This window comes from Fusarium sambucinum, chromosome IV (genome assembly GCF_050947815.1).
Source record: "Fusarium sambucinum isolate potato_lamoka chromosome IV, whole genome shotgun sequence".
NCBI lineage: Eukaryota > Fungi > Ascomycota > Sordariomycetes > Hypocreales > Nectriaceae > Fusarium > Fusarium sambucinum.
In genome coordinates, this window is record NC_139291.1 from 6,844,186 (window position 1) to 6,858,034 (window position 13,849).

General features: G+C 49.2%; 5 protein-coding genes across 5 annotated transcripts; 3 read left to right on the forward strand and 2 right to left on the reverse strand.

Moving 5' to 3' along the window:
* Nucleotides 1-499: 499 nt before the first annotated feature.
* FSST1_002231 (P-loop containing nucleoside triphosphate hydrolase protein) lies at nucleotides 500-1,906 on the reverse strand (the record flags this gene model as incomplete). Its single annotated transcript, XM_083228199.1, has 5 exons — nucleotides 500-550; nucleotides 603-1,205; nucleotides 1,259-1,683; nucleotides 1,743-1,795; nucleotides 1,848-1,906. 5 exons carry the CDS (start codon nucleotides 1,904-1,906, stop codon nucleotides 500-502), a joined length of 1,191 nt encoding a protein of 396 aa, XP_083092413.1.
* A 1,345-nt stretch (nucleotides 1,907-3,251) lies between these two features.
* On the forward strand, nucleotides 3,252-4,814 carry FSST1_002232 ([Histone H3]-lysine-36 demethylase; the record flags this gene model as incomplete). Its single annotated transcript, XM_083228200.1, has 2 exons — nucleotides 3,252-3,571; nucleotides 3,641-4,814. 2 exons carry the CDS (start codon nucleotides 3,252-3,254, stop codon nucleotides 4,812-4,814), a joined length of 1,494 nt encoding a protein of 497 aa, XP_083092414.1.
* A 2,070-nt stretch (nucleotides 4,815-6,884) lies between these two features.
* On the forward strand, nucleotides 6,885-9,168 carry FSST1_002233 (uncharacterized protein; the record flags this gene model as incomplete). The annotated part of the gene is made up of 3 exons (XM_083228201.1): nucleotides 6,885-7,810; nucleotides 7,866-8,558; nucleotides 8,616-9,168. 3 exons carry the CDS (start codon nucleotides 6,885-6,887, stop codon nucleotides 9,166-9,168), a joined length of 2,172 nt encoding a protein of 723 aa, XP_083092415.1.
* A 372-nt stretch (nucleotides 9,169-9,540) lies between these two features.
* FSST1_002234 (TVP38/TMEM64 family protein) lies at nucleotides 9,541-11,090 on the forward strand (the record flags this gene model as incomplete). The annotated part of the gene is made up of 3 exons (XM_083228202.1): nucleotides 9,541-9,738; nucleotides 9,816-10,636; nucleotides 10,685-11,090. 3 exons carry the CDS (start codon nucleotides 9,541-9,543, stop codon nucleotides 11,088-11,090), a joined length of 1,425 nt encoding a protein of 474 aa, XP_083092416.1.
* Nucleotides 11,091-11,489: 399 nt separating this feature from the next.
* On the reverse strand, nucleotides 11,490-13,279 carry FSST1_002235 (uncharacterized protein; the record flags this gene model as incomplete). Its single annotated transcript, XM_083228203.1, has 2 exons — nucleotides 11,490-12,845; nucleotides 13,157-13,279. 2 exons carry the CDS (start codon nucleotides 13,277-13,279, stop codon nucleotides 11,490-11,492), a joined length of 1,479 nt encoding a protein of 492 aa, XP_083092417.1.
* Between the last annotated feature and the right edge of the window lie 570 nt (nucleotides 13,280-13,849).

A 13,849-nucleotide genomic window follows, 5' to 3' on the forward strand; every position in this document is an offset into this window, starting at 1 on the left:
TGAAAACGGCACAATTACTCAGTGCACAAAGTGAGAGTTGGAATACTACAGTCACATAGTTGCATAGGGAAAGAAATTTTGAAAGATAAAAAAGAAAAGCATTCATCATAAAACGACACCCTAAATAACAGAGACAAAAGGCAGGTTTGAAGAACCATTGCATTACTTTTTGGTATCCCCCATGCACCTCCCAAAGGGATCCATGCGCAGAGGATTTGCCCCAGAGCCCAGTCATGTGGCCAAGTCGGGATCTCCTCGCCATATTTCGTCTTCTGGACTGATAGCAGCGCAGTATGGCACAAAATGCCTGCCGCCCTTCCAGGCGAAACTCTAGAAACGAGATCTATCAACAACTGCCGCAAAAAGATTTCACCATAAACCCTTCCAAAGATATCAGGCTGCCCTGCGTCGTCTGGTCGTAAAAAGCTGGCGAGACAGCCAGAAAACCGGATTTTTTTAGTGGATCCGTGTTGCTTTTTTCGCTTTTTTCGTCTCAAGCTTAGATGAGGTCGGCAACGTTCATAGGCATTTCATCAACTTGGGTAGAGTACTATTAAAAAAGTCAGTATTTTATCAACGACACGACGTTTAGAGAGACTCACGAAAGCTTCTATCTCGCGAAGCATCCTGATATCTTCAGCAGTTACGAAGTTGATGGCGACACCCTTTCGGCCGAAACGTCCTCCACGACCGATGCGGTGGATGTAGTTCTCACGGTTGGCGGGAAGGTCGTAGTTGATGACCAGGGACACCTGCTGGACATCGATACCACGGGCGAGAAGGTCAGTGGCAATCAGGACGCGAGAAGATCCGGATCGGAACTCCTTCATGATCAGGTCACGCTGAGACTGGTCCATGTCACCGTGCATGGCGGAGACAGTGAAGTCACGGGCAGTGAGCTTGTCGGTGAGCCAGTCGACCTTTCTGCGGGTGTTGCAGAAGATGACAGCCTGGGTGATGGTGACGGTCTCGTACAAGTCGGAAAGAGTGTCGAGCTTCCACTCCTCCTTCTCAACAGCAATGTAGAACTGCTTGATACCCTCCAGGGTAAGCTCATCCTTCTTGACCAGAATGCGGACGGGGTCACGCATGAACTTGGTAGTGACCTCAAGAACGTCCTGGGGCATGGTGGCGGAAAGGAGGACGACCTGGGTGGACTGAGGGAGGAGCTGGAAAATGTCGTAGATCTGCTCAGTGAAACCACGCTAGAGGAGAGTTAGCGCAATGAACAAAAAATATGAGAATATAAGTTTCTTACAGAAAGCATCTCATCGGCCTCATCGAGAACGAACATCTTCATGGCGTCGGTCTTGAGGATACGACGCTGGATCATGTCCTGGACACGACCGGGGGTACCAACAACGACCTGGGGACCGTCCTGGAGGGCCTTCATGTCATCACGGACACTGGTACCACCAATGCAGGCGTGGCACTCAATGTTCATGAAGTCACCAATAGCGATAACGACCTTCTGGATCTGCTGAGCAAGCTCACGGGTGGGGGCAAGGATCAGGGCCTGGCAAGCCTTGACGTTGGCGTCGATCTTCTGGAGGACAGAGATGGAGAAGGTGGCGGTCTTTCCAGTACCGGACTGGGCCTGGGCAATGACATCGCTGCCCTTGATGACGGGCATGATAGCACGCTGCTGGATAGCAGAGGGACGCTCGAAACCGTAGGCGTAGACTGCGCGATATTGTGAGTAGGTTGTGGGATATATAGGATGAGGCGCTGTGGACACTTACCACCTCGGAGGAGCTCAGACTTGAGGTTCATGTCATCGAAGGAGTCGACGGTCCTGTATTTTTTGGTTAATTCAAAATCTTCAGCACAAGCAGGAATGTACTCACTCATCGTAGTTACCCTCGATCTGTGTCTCGGGGACATCCTCAAGACCCTTGTCAGCCATGATTGCGGTTGAGGCTTTTGAAAGTCTAGATCAAGCTCGGCTCGACCTAGATGTGAGAAATCGCGGGGTGGAGGAAGCGAAAAAAGAGGGCAGAACTTCGACTGAAGACTGCGCCTGGTAATCGTTTAGTGGAAAATAAAGATGGTATCGAATAGACTCGAGATTCTCAAAGAAGGAGAATCAACAAAAATCTAGGATGGAGATATGTATTTGTGTTGTTCCTGCTGGATGGAGTGGGAAGGAGAAGAGAGAGAAAAAGTCGAATGAGGGGCGGCCGTGGAGGCAGTATTTTTTTTTCTTTGCTGCCCACCCGCTTACCTCAAACTGCGCACTGGCCAATCATAGAAGGTTTTGGCGGGGCATCGGATTAGGGTACATTGGGCCGACTTGTGCTGCCCTCTTGATTTTGCATTTGGTCTGCCTACTCCGCTAGCCTCGCTCTTGGGCAGGGTACTCACTCGCTCACAAAGAGTCTGCAGCTAGTCATTTTCTTTTTTTCTGCCACTATAACAAGTTTTTCTTCTTCTTCGCTGACTCTCTTTCCTCTGTAGTTGACTGCACCTGTATAGACATCCATCCCACTTTAGGTGCCCCGCTGAAAAAATGTGCCCCTCCACCCACGCATAACCCCGCCACCTCTGCCACGACATTTAAGTTTTTGGTGTTTCTGATGACAATATAGTTGTGGTTGAGAATTTCGTCATGCTACTGCTATTTAAACACATTCTATTATTCCTAGAGCTCGTATAACCAACCACAATTGTCATTTGATATCTAGAGGTGGCAGAGTCTGTATCGAGGTACCTAGCCTGCGCACTGAGATACAGAAAGGTAGGTGTATACATGAGCAGAGAAACAGGTATGAACCGAACGTAGTCCTCACGGGCTTCTGAGAAAGTACATTTATTTCTAAAGAGTAATTTTTAGACATAAAAATCAAACTTTATACAGTAGAATTAAATATTCAAGTAAAATCTTTAGGGGCAAATCCACGTAACCTTCCGTTCAAGCAAGAGTTATTCTGTAGTACAACTTTAGACTAATCAGTCTTGGTCCTTTTGCTACACCCATTCCACTAACGATTTTTCTTCCGCCTTACGCACTAAAAATTGGACTTACAACACCCGACTGATCTATCGCAGTATCTGCTGGAAAACTGTACTGGTGACTGGGTAAATTTGTAGTCTACAGCATTGCATCGAACCATTTTCAAACAGTTCCATTGTTTCTCCACCCCGAGCTTGGCTTCTACTACCACCTATTGTGCCCTTGCCAACTGAACCTTGTCTTTTTGCATCTCTTATACACAGTGGCAGTGGGACGTAACTTCAACCACCAAAAAAAGATGCCCTCGGTCATGCCTGATAATGGCACTCGCCAATATAATTCGCTGTGTGATAGGACGAATGACATCTCTGAGTCAACTCTTCAGGGTGACTCAATCCCTCCCCATCCTCTAGGACTCAAGCCTCTAGGCAACCAGTACTTCTTTACAGGCCGTAATGCTAGGCGGTCAATCGGAGCATGGAGGCTTCTCCCAGACGAAGTCGTCTCGCTTGTGTTTGAGCAGTTTGACGCTGAGGCCCTATTGAAGCTTGGTCATACTTGCAAGTTTTTCTATGCCTTTTGCCACTCAGATGAATTTTGGAAGCCCATATTCTTACAGTAAGTTCGCTTGACTCATGAACGAAACATCCTGAGGTGTCCATGGAACGGCAACTAAACTTAATTAAGGTCACCACCAAAGGATAGCAAGGATATTCAATGGCAAGGGTCATGGAGGTCGACTGTCCTAGGACTCCCAAGTGACCAACAAATCAATATCGACTGCAGCAACGTCTTTTCAGATGTCCTCCACCGACCATTTGCTTGCAGCCATATCATCCTGTCCCAGTTCGCCTCAAATATCCCCAAGGCAAACCAGATCCGCCGCTTGGAGAACTTGACCTACGACCAGTATGCCGAAAAGTGGACTGAACAGCCATTCATCCTTACCAAGTGCATCCAGGAATGGCCAGTATTCAACGAATGGACCATTGATAGCTTGCTTGAGAAGTATGCCCATATCGACTTCCGCGCCGAGGCTGTGGATTGGCCTTATTCAACCTACTGTAACTACATGAAGAGCAGCAGAGATGAGAGTCCTCTGTATCTGTTCGATCGCAGGTTTGCGGAGAAGATGGGCCTGCGGCTGGCCGACAAGGAAAACTCGGCATACTGGAAACCGGAGTGCTTTGGGCCGGACTTGTTCGAGGTTCTCGGGGATGAACGACCTGCCCATCGTTGGCTAATTGTTGGTCCTGAGCGGAGCGGTTCAACCTTTCATAAAGATCCCAATGCGACAAGTGCATGGAACGCCGTGATTCAGGGAAGCAAGTACTGGATCATGTTCCCTCCTGCAACACAGGTACCCGGAGTTCATGTCTCCGAAGACAGCAGTGAAGTCACTAGCCCCCTCAGCATAGCTGAATGGCTCCTCACTTTCCACAAAGAAGCACGGCAGCTTCCCGAATGTATCGAAGGCATCTGCGATGCGGGCGAGATTCTGCATGTTCCAAGCGGATGGTGGCATCTGGTGGTCAACCTCGAGAGCGGCATTGCCCTTACACAGAATTTCGTGCCCCAAAGCTTGAACCTATTGTCAGAAGTCGTTTCCTTCCTCCGGGATAAGGCTGATCAGGTCAGTGGTTTCGAAGATAGGGTTACGGACCCATCTGGACTCTTCATGGAGAGGATGAAGAGTAGCTACCCGGAAGTCCTGGAGAGAGCACTGGATTTGGCGGACAAAAAGAGCGGAAAGAAGCGCAAATGGGATGCTGCTGTTGGCGCAGCCGATGATGAGCAGCAGGGTGGAGGCGGTGGTTTCAGCTTTGGATTTGGAGGTGACGACGACGATGAGATACCCTAGAATAGAGGCGCCCCTTTTCTGGCCTCATTGCTTCGGTTGCCGACGAGTAGATAATTTGTGCTTTTTAGCGATATATAGACCAAGAGGCGAAATTGAAGAGAACATGCATCATAGTCTGTAGCTACACCGTGTGATGTTTGAGCATAACCATGTTGATCCGTCTATCACTCCTCATTCTCGTGGACTCGCCAAGACTGATAGACATGAAGCTGTGAAGTGATAATCAGTCGAGATTGAACAGACGATACGATACATATGTAGAAATGATCGGACGAAGAAGTATCGAGCAACATCTTGTGGCTGTCTCTAATATCCTACATGCCGTAGTGTGGTTGGTATAGATCTACCTTGCTCCATTATAAGAGCGGGCCGTGGGAAGCCTGGAAACTTCTCGACAAGCCATGAGCACTAGAAACGATGGTGTTGAATGTTCACAGCTCGCTAGTTGCATTCGACATGGGGGCATATCCAATCAAGGTTGGCCAAATGTGACAAGTCAGGTCTGGACTCTTGATTGCTTCGAAGCCCAGCGACTAAATTTAGGTTTCGTTGCATAAACAAAGCATCCTCAGATTACCTGTCTAGATGTAAGATACACATACAAAATGTGCCACCCATTCGATGACGCTGTTACGGCCAAAGGCTGAGCCTCTCGTTCGTCTTTGCTGATGCGATTGGTCTCTGATTCAGCCAAGTCTGTCGACCAGGGGGCTTGTGATACTCTTTGCTTTTGATCGCGAAGATCCTCTTCTCCTAGTGACCTGGGCCTGGTCATAATAACAAATGGAAAACGTTTTTGTGAGCACTTACGATAACTTGTTCTGATGCACACATTCAATATAAACACATCAGTAAAAGAGTACTTTTCGAGTGCATATGAATCACAAGCTACAGTGCCATCAAATGTCTATAAGGCTGGGCTTACTTGGTTGGACGAACTACAGTGTTCCCAGCGCCACCGCATTGAATAAAAAAGTGCCAAGGTAGTAAACCGGGCTTGTTTAAGGTGACACTCATGGTCGTAATTAAAGGGAGACGTTTGTTATTCCGACATTGACCTGGGTCTGCCTCTCACTTTCATCCCACTTTCAACCCGTGAGTATAGATGGGTAGTTTTTTTCGATTCAGTTACGGATGGAGCACTCTAGTTACCAATTCATTGGCATATCTGTTATGTAAGGTTAATTTTGACGTGAGACCTTAATTCAACATGTAATATGTCTTTACTAACAAAGGCCATACTAATGGGTCTCTTGTTGTCATTCCGAAACACGATCTAATTCAATCCGCCCCTAATTAACGGATCAAGCTCAACTAACTTACCTGTCATCATGGAAGCTGCCTAGGTACGCCCCGCCCCCTGGCCCAACCACTGTAGCTGATTCACAACCTTCTAGAGTTTAGCACGTTCTCTCCCTGAGCGAGCTGGAAGTCCTCCCCGGGGCCCGTGTTCATTGGTAATCCCCACTTCCGCTTCCCGTCCGGGCCCTCCACCTTTCCATTAATGGACATGGGCTACCTAATGCTGCATCATCTCCCATCCATCTCCTCCTCCTTTTCACCGTCCATTGTACAGTACTATAATCTTTTTGCTTGAATGCGCTTGCGCTTCGCTTCTCTTTGCTTTCACTTTTGTTGCATCGTCTCTCTGATTCTTGTTTTCTCATTCTTCTTCTCCTTGCTTTCGCTTCTGTTGTCATATCTTTTAATCTGTAAGTCCAAGACTCCTTTGTCCCGACTCTTTGTCCCATCCATGCCCCCATAGTCTTTCTATCCACTATCCGCCTACCTACCCATCTGTCCCTTCTTCAGCTCCTCCGCGTTGTTCATTATCACATCCCCGACTCAAGCTAACAGAACACGGCACAGCCTCTCTCACCTTCTTGTTCTTCCTTTGCAAGCATACAATTACACCATCTCGAACTCTACCGAACAACGTTGCTCTTCGCAAGATCCACACGAGCTTAGACCCCTGTTGCGCTATTGCGAGCATCGTCTTGCTCCAGCCTGAGCTATCCCTAGCTTCAACTTCTACCGCTCGAAATCTAATAGGACAACTGCTTGACAATCATGGTTTCTGACGAGCACTTCGAGATGTGCTTGCCTGTTCTGCAGGATGCCACCCTGGAAGACGAGGACAAAACAGACAGGCTGGAGGAGCTCTTCCGCAAAGAGACCAATCTCACCGGCACTTCTCTTGACAATGCAATATTGGACGCTCTCTGGCGCTATCGTGATAGCGGAGGCTCGTCAGCATCTCCGCCTCCAATAAGACCGGCAATACTGCGACGTCCCTCTCCTGCCTCCTGGCGTGGTTCACCAACACCCATGTCTGGTTCTCCGAGACTCGCCGTGAGCCCCCTCGCTCCACCAGGATTTGTTCCATCAACCTTTGGCAGGACTATATCGTCGACAGTATCACCATTCTCTTCGCCCCGTGCTTCGCCGCGCATGGCCCTGGCAACACCTGTCATTCCTCATAGTCCAAACTTAAATGCTTACGAATTTGCGAGTGATCCAACCCCGGCCACAGAGATCTTAGGAGAATACCAGACTGAGAATGTGGAGTGGCTTGTCAGCGATGATGCTGCCAGTGTAACTTCGTCTGTCAGCACCCCGAGCGCCCTGAATGCTGCTGCTCCGGAATTCTCCTCCATGACGGCGCAGTCAGCTGATATGTCGCCATACGACATGCTGCGATCCATCCTCGGACAAACCAAGACCGACGACGAGATCGAAGCTGCTTTGGCGCAGAATGGATACGACCTCAGTGCGACCATTGTTTCCTTTATGGAAAGCCAGACCGGAGACAACCAGCCGGGTGGTGTTTCACTGGAGGAACCCAAAAATGTCTTGATTGGAAAGTCGGTGGACCGTCCTTCTACGCCTCTTGGGCAACAAAAGTCCGGGGTTATTTGCAAGTTCTATATGTCAACCGGGCAATGCTTGCGTGCCGATTGTAGATTCAGTCACGATCTCAGTAATCACTTGTGCAAGTAAGTGGTTGTACGCTATTATTTCAGGGAAAACAAGGCTGACAGTTCATCTTAGATATTGGGTAATGGGCAATTGCTTAGCTGGAGAGACATGCATCTTTTCGCACGATCCCACCAAACTCATGAACAAGCTCGCGCTCGATGGCGCCAGCACGCCACCATCAAAACAAGGGGGCTTACAACTAGGGGACCTTAACTCGTTCCCCTCGCTCCGACCTGGCACCCCGGATCATTTAAGTGGTTTCGCTGGAAGCAACAGCTTTCCAGGCGTAGGAATAACACCACCGCCGGGCTTGAAGCATTTCCAGGGAACCTCCAGTCCTCGTGCTCGATCTCGTCCTGGTAGTCGGCATCAGGTCAGGGAGCCTGATATCTCGGCACCTGCTCTGGATGACAATGATGCATTTCCTTCGCTAGGTTCCGCTTCCATGAAGCAGGGCAAGAAGCATCATGGCAAGCGAGGCGGTCATGGTCACGGACATAAGGAGAATATGGCCCCCAACTCACTAGCCGACATTGTTAAGATGTCACCCTCGCCCAGTCCTGTTCGTCCTGAGCTTAAGAAAATAGGACGTAACGGGAGCTCAACCGGTGCACGAAACGGAGAGAACAGTCCTGCCGCTCAAGCAATCCCTATTCCCAAGCATATCCCGTGGTTGGAGACTGGCGAGCGTGCCAACAAGGCATATTTGAAGGCACGCCAAGAAGCTCTTAAGCATGGCGGCCTTCGTAACAAGTTTCTACAAAGGTTTGTTTTCTTGGACGAAAAAACAGTTGTGATGCATGGACTAACTCGGCATTATAGCGCTGCGCAGGCGTGGAATCGCAACGACGCCAGGGCTGCTAAGGCTCTCAGTCTGCGAGGACAAAGCGAGAACGATCTCATGCGCAAGGCTCATCGTGAAGCTGCGAGGGAATTGTACGAGGAACGTAACAAGGGCAGCTCCGAAGGCTTTGAGCTATACGTCGACCTTCACGGTCTTCATCCCGAGGAGGCGGTCGAGTATCTCGAAAAGATTCTGATGGAAAACAGCCGAGAATCGCAACCCATTTATGCCATCACTGGTTCTGGACACCATAGTAAGAACGGCAAGGACAAAGTTGGCAGGGCGGTTCGCAACTTTCTCAACGAGTGGAGGTATGCATACCGTGAGTTTTCGGTCCCTGGAGATCGCAATAATATGGGAGGTATTCTCGGAATCGATGCTCGCAGCTGGGACAAGTCTCTCGCAAAGGAAGGGGAAGGCGAGGATGACAAACAAGAGGTGGATATCCTAAGCCAAGGCGTCGAAATCGGCGACGGCAAGGTCAGGCTCTTGGTGCGTGATCCGCCCAAGGGTCCTAGCGGTCGTCGATGACGATACAGGACTAAAATAGAAGAAAGCAGTAAAATCAGACACCGTTCTATAACAAGCAGCATATTATCCTGTGATTATGTACTTGGGTATTTCAGAAACTTAATATCTCAGAAGCCTGATAACTTCCTAGTAGCATAACGCTCATCAGCCTTGCTTAAAACGAATAGGGTACGAAACGGCCGGGTTTATTTTCAAGTTAGTACAACTCGCCTCATGTCAACGAATGATCGCTTTAATGAAACACGATGCATTTATCCGCTATGCTATATAAAGAACAGTGAGGTTGTAATGCTGCATGTTTCGAATCTGATAGACCTCTCTCTATACTAAACGGAACAGGCATAGTGACATGCTTGGTGGGGCCGCTCCTGCATGGGATTGCTGACACTAGCAACGTCATGTACCTTGCGTTCGACCCCCAAAGACGACAGTACAAAGTACAGCTTTAAACAACACTCATCGCTAAAGGATCTCCCTTGGAACATCATCAAATGCGATAAAGTACATTGGCAGACCACATTACGAGCTTCAAGAATCAATAAGACTTACGACTCTCTATACATAACCCTTGCGCCCCTCAATTGTACCGCTACAGCCTCATTTCCATCCGCGCGTTCCGAATCTTACATACCTATACCAAAATCTAGACATGGCCGCATAGTTCACATCATCACAACCCGAACATAACTGCAAACGGAACCCGTATCATACCGAACATGCCTGCAGACTATAACTCGGCTGCTCGCGCCCTCGCGCTCTCTCCGGATCGCGGTTCCTCTCCCTCGCCAACCCGGCCACCCTGGTCCGCCACATCGTCGAGCCGCCGTCTATCGAATCCGCTCATGGGCCGTCGTCGCGCAAGTAGTAGTTATGCTGGCGCCGGGAGAACAAGCTTCGTGAGTCGTATTTGGGGCTCAGTCAATTTGCTCGGTGAGCAGGTCTTCAAGGTGTATTTGCGCCTGTCCCCTCTTCAAAGGATCCTCGCTCTTGCAGGCGTTGTAGCTGTGGGTATATTCGGCATTCTGGCGATAATATACTCCCATGTCTTTTTCAAATGGCTCGAACCAAAGGCTGAAGCGTGGCGCGCTCTTCCGGGCGGTTGGATATTGGCTTTCCTTCTCGTTTTTGTTACTTCATTCCCGCCTATTGTTGGATACTCGACTGCCAGCACCATTGCGGGCTTCGTCTATGGATTTCCCTTGGGTTGGCCCATTGTGGCATCAGGATGCACAGCTGGCGCTCTTTGTGCGTTCCTTGCCAGCAGGACCGTCTTGAGCAAGTATGTTGATCGCATGGTCGGCCAGGATCACCGCTTTGTTGCTCTAGGCCAAGTCCTGCGACAGGAGGGTATTTGGTATCTCACTGGCATTCGATTCTGTCCCCTGCCATTCAGTCTGAGCAACGGTTTTCTCGCTACCATTCCTAGTATCACGCCGCTAGCGTTTACAATCTCTACAGCTCTTTCTAGGTATGCCCAGAATTCTGTTTGATAATATACATGCTAATTAGCTTATAGCCCCAAGCTTCTCGTCCATGTCTTCATTGGTAGTCGGCTCGCTCTCCTAGCTGAAAAAGGTGATAAGATGTCTGCCGGTAGCAAAGCTATTAACTACCTCAGCATGCTTCTTGGCGGCGCCGTTGGTCTTGGTGTTGGCCTTATCATCTACAGACGTACCATGGCCAGAGCTGAAGAGCTTGCCCAGCAAGAAGGCTTAAACCCTGCTGGCGCATCTGTCGAAGAAGGCGAAGCTGGCTACGCTGACTCTGATAACTCTCCTCTCATGGATCCTGATGATGCAGCTGTCCTTATGTCGGATGATGATATCTCGCTATGGGAGAGGGATGATACGGAGGGCAGGTACCATGATGAAGATGAAGACGAAGACGAAGATACAAATAAGAGAGGAAACCAAAGGGCTTGAGGCGACATCTTTTAGGAAGACTTTGCGCAGATTTGGCATTGGCAAAAAAAAAACCAAGTTTACTTTTTTATTCTTAGTCTTGTGGATTAGGCGGCGTTCTGGATGTTTTACAATAGGTCACGGATTCTTAGTAAATCAATGAATGATATTAGAAGATGATGATACGTATAAAGCAATTGTTCGTGCTATAAGAGCCAGGTTTGGATATCATGTCGCTGTACTGGAATCAAAATCTGTAATCGATCGTCACTTGCAACTCTTTTGCGGCTGCTCAATACCATTCAAATTCATAGACATCGCTAACATTCCAATAAATCAAATGCGCCAACGCCGTCGCTTATGCATTCTTCTTTCGATGCGAAAACTGAAAATAGAGACAGTACCAATAATATGATTGAATCACTGATTCCCTCGGTATTGGTTCATGAACTGCATCGCCTGTTCCATGGGATAGCCGATGAATACAGGTCCCGTGAAAATCATCTGCGGTCCGTTGTTTGTCCCCTTGATCATGTCGGGGTTGATGAAAGCAGGTTGGGGTGGTGTTGTGTGTTGATGGGGAGGTGGCGGAGGTGGCGGAGGAGGACCACCGTCGTCCTTGGCGGGCGAGAGAGATCGAGGATGTTCTGGTCCTTGGTGTGAGGTGTGTACTGATGATGTATCATGGTTCGACGGCATAGTTATGCCCATAGCTGCCAACTTTGTATGGTCGAACGGACATTTGCCAGGAGTCTTTTTGGTGGATTCATGGGTGCTAGGTGTGGTTTGAGCCGAGACTGGCATACAGACTGGCGCCGGTGGTGGTGATAGAGGCTGGTCGTCGTCTTGGCCTGAAAGCTCGAAGACTGGAATTGATATTCCCCACGGTCTACTAGGGGACTCTCCTACTCGTACTTCCTTGAGCGGTCGGTCGAAGTGGCTTTGTCGGTCCCCGTCCTCCTGAGTTGGCACCTGGGTGTGGTCGGGATCTGAGTTTACGCTAACAGCCTGTGCCCAGTTCTCAACCCTCTCGTTAGAAGGTTGGGCGACATCACTTGGTCGATTCGGATCGTCCTCCGCTTCGGGCAGCATGGGTGCATGCAGCTGGCCCAAGCCCTCAATCATGCTCACAATGTCGCCATATTTAGAGTCTATCTTCTTCTGATCTTCGTCACGCTGGTACCGGCGGAGGCAAACTTCATGGCTGCGAGGGAGTTCATGCTTATGCGTCTCGACATAGTGTGCGATCTCCTCTGGAGAGTGCTTATCCATGTAGCGAATGGGACACTTGATGGCCGAGGAGACATTTGTGCGAGCTTGCTGAGATGTAGATTCTTCGTACATGGCTGCGCAGATGGGGTCCGCCGAGTGGTGCGGAGTGGTGTCCTGCGCATCATCGTGGACCCCAGAGCCGCTGGCCGTGGCGGGCTTGGAGAACGGGCATTGAAGATGGCCCTTCTTTCCTTGGACCGTGAAGTCTTGTTCTAGCGCGGTCGACATGGAGGTGGCTACGTGGGAAAGTTGCGACTCAGTCTCGCGGCTAGAGGCAGTGGTTTTACTCGCTTCGCCCAGTGAGGCAAGCTGATTAGCTACTCGACGTCCGTCACGGATGACGAGGGCAAGCTGATGTTGGGGGCCGGAGCTGTACGAGCTTCGCAAGGGTAGAGGAACAGGCAATGAATTATCAAGAGGTGTATTTGGAGGTATCTGGAGCTTAGCCAGGGTATCGGCTATTTCAGGCGCGGCCGGAGCATATTTGTCAGCCAGATATTGGAACTGTTTTTGGTTTCGAGTTAGCGACGAATCCATGGTAGGTTTTCTTTGACGTGAAGAGTGAACAAAGATAGTGTCAATCAGAAAATAAAGGTTGTCAATCTCGGCATCAGGTTCATTCAGCCTGATGCTCTTGATCTAGAGCTAAGATAATCATCATACTGACTTGGGAGGGGAAAGCTCGACAGCTCCGCTCCGGTATCGCCGAAACGATGTTTGGAGCTTGCGCGGCCAAGGAAAGAGAGAAAAGGGAAAAGCCGGGTTGTGTTGCAGTCTCGAGGACCACTCGGAAAATATGCAGTTGTTTTTCTTACCTGTTCATGAGCAAAGCGTAACTTGTGCTCCAAGACAGTCTTTCGATCTGTCAAGGTCTGAACTTCATCAGCAAGGGCGTTGAAAGCATCTGCCAACGTATGCGCAAGATGAAGATATGCCATGCCCTTGGCTGTGAGTTGTTATGAGAAGGAAGAAAGGAAAAGCAAGTAAATAAAAAGAGGAAAGGAGCCAATATTTATTGGAGGAGAAGAAAAACGGAAGAGATTTGCGAGATCCAGAACGCAAAGCTGTTGCTGGAGCAAGGCGACATCAAAGTGGGGAGGACAGCGGGATTTGGTTAATGATTGGTTCTATCTGGTCTTTTATGCTGTTAGTGGGTGTGATATGTGGGTATGCACCTAAAAGTTAGGGTCCGTTTAGAGGACGCGGTGCCTGTTGACTTTATGAGCTACGATGGAGTTGGTTGATTTTTAGCCGCGAATCGACTCGGATCTTAAAGCGTATGAGCCGCACTCAGTTCGGGATAAGACATGATGATGCAGCTTTGACAGAGTGTAGCACATACTGGATCTTCCAAGACATCACTTACAGACCCTGGAACATGCAGCTTGATCATGACTTAATGTCTCAGAAATGTAGTCTTGAAAGGTTGGTTTGATTGTGGACCTAATGGGTGGATACAAGCCGAGGCATGAGCTTACCCTGTATCGTCGAGCTTGATTCATTCTGTA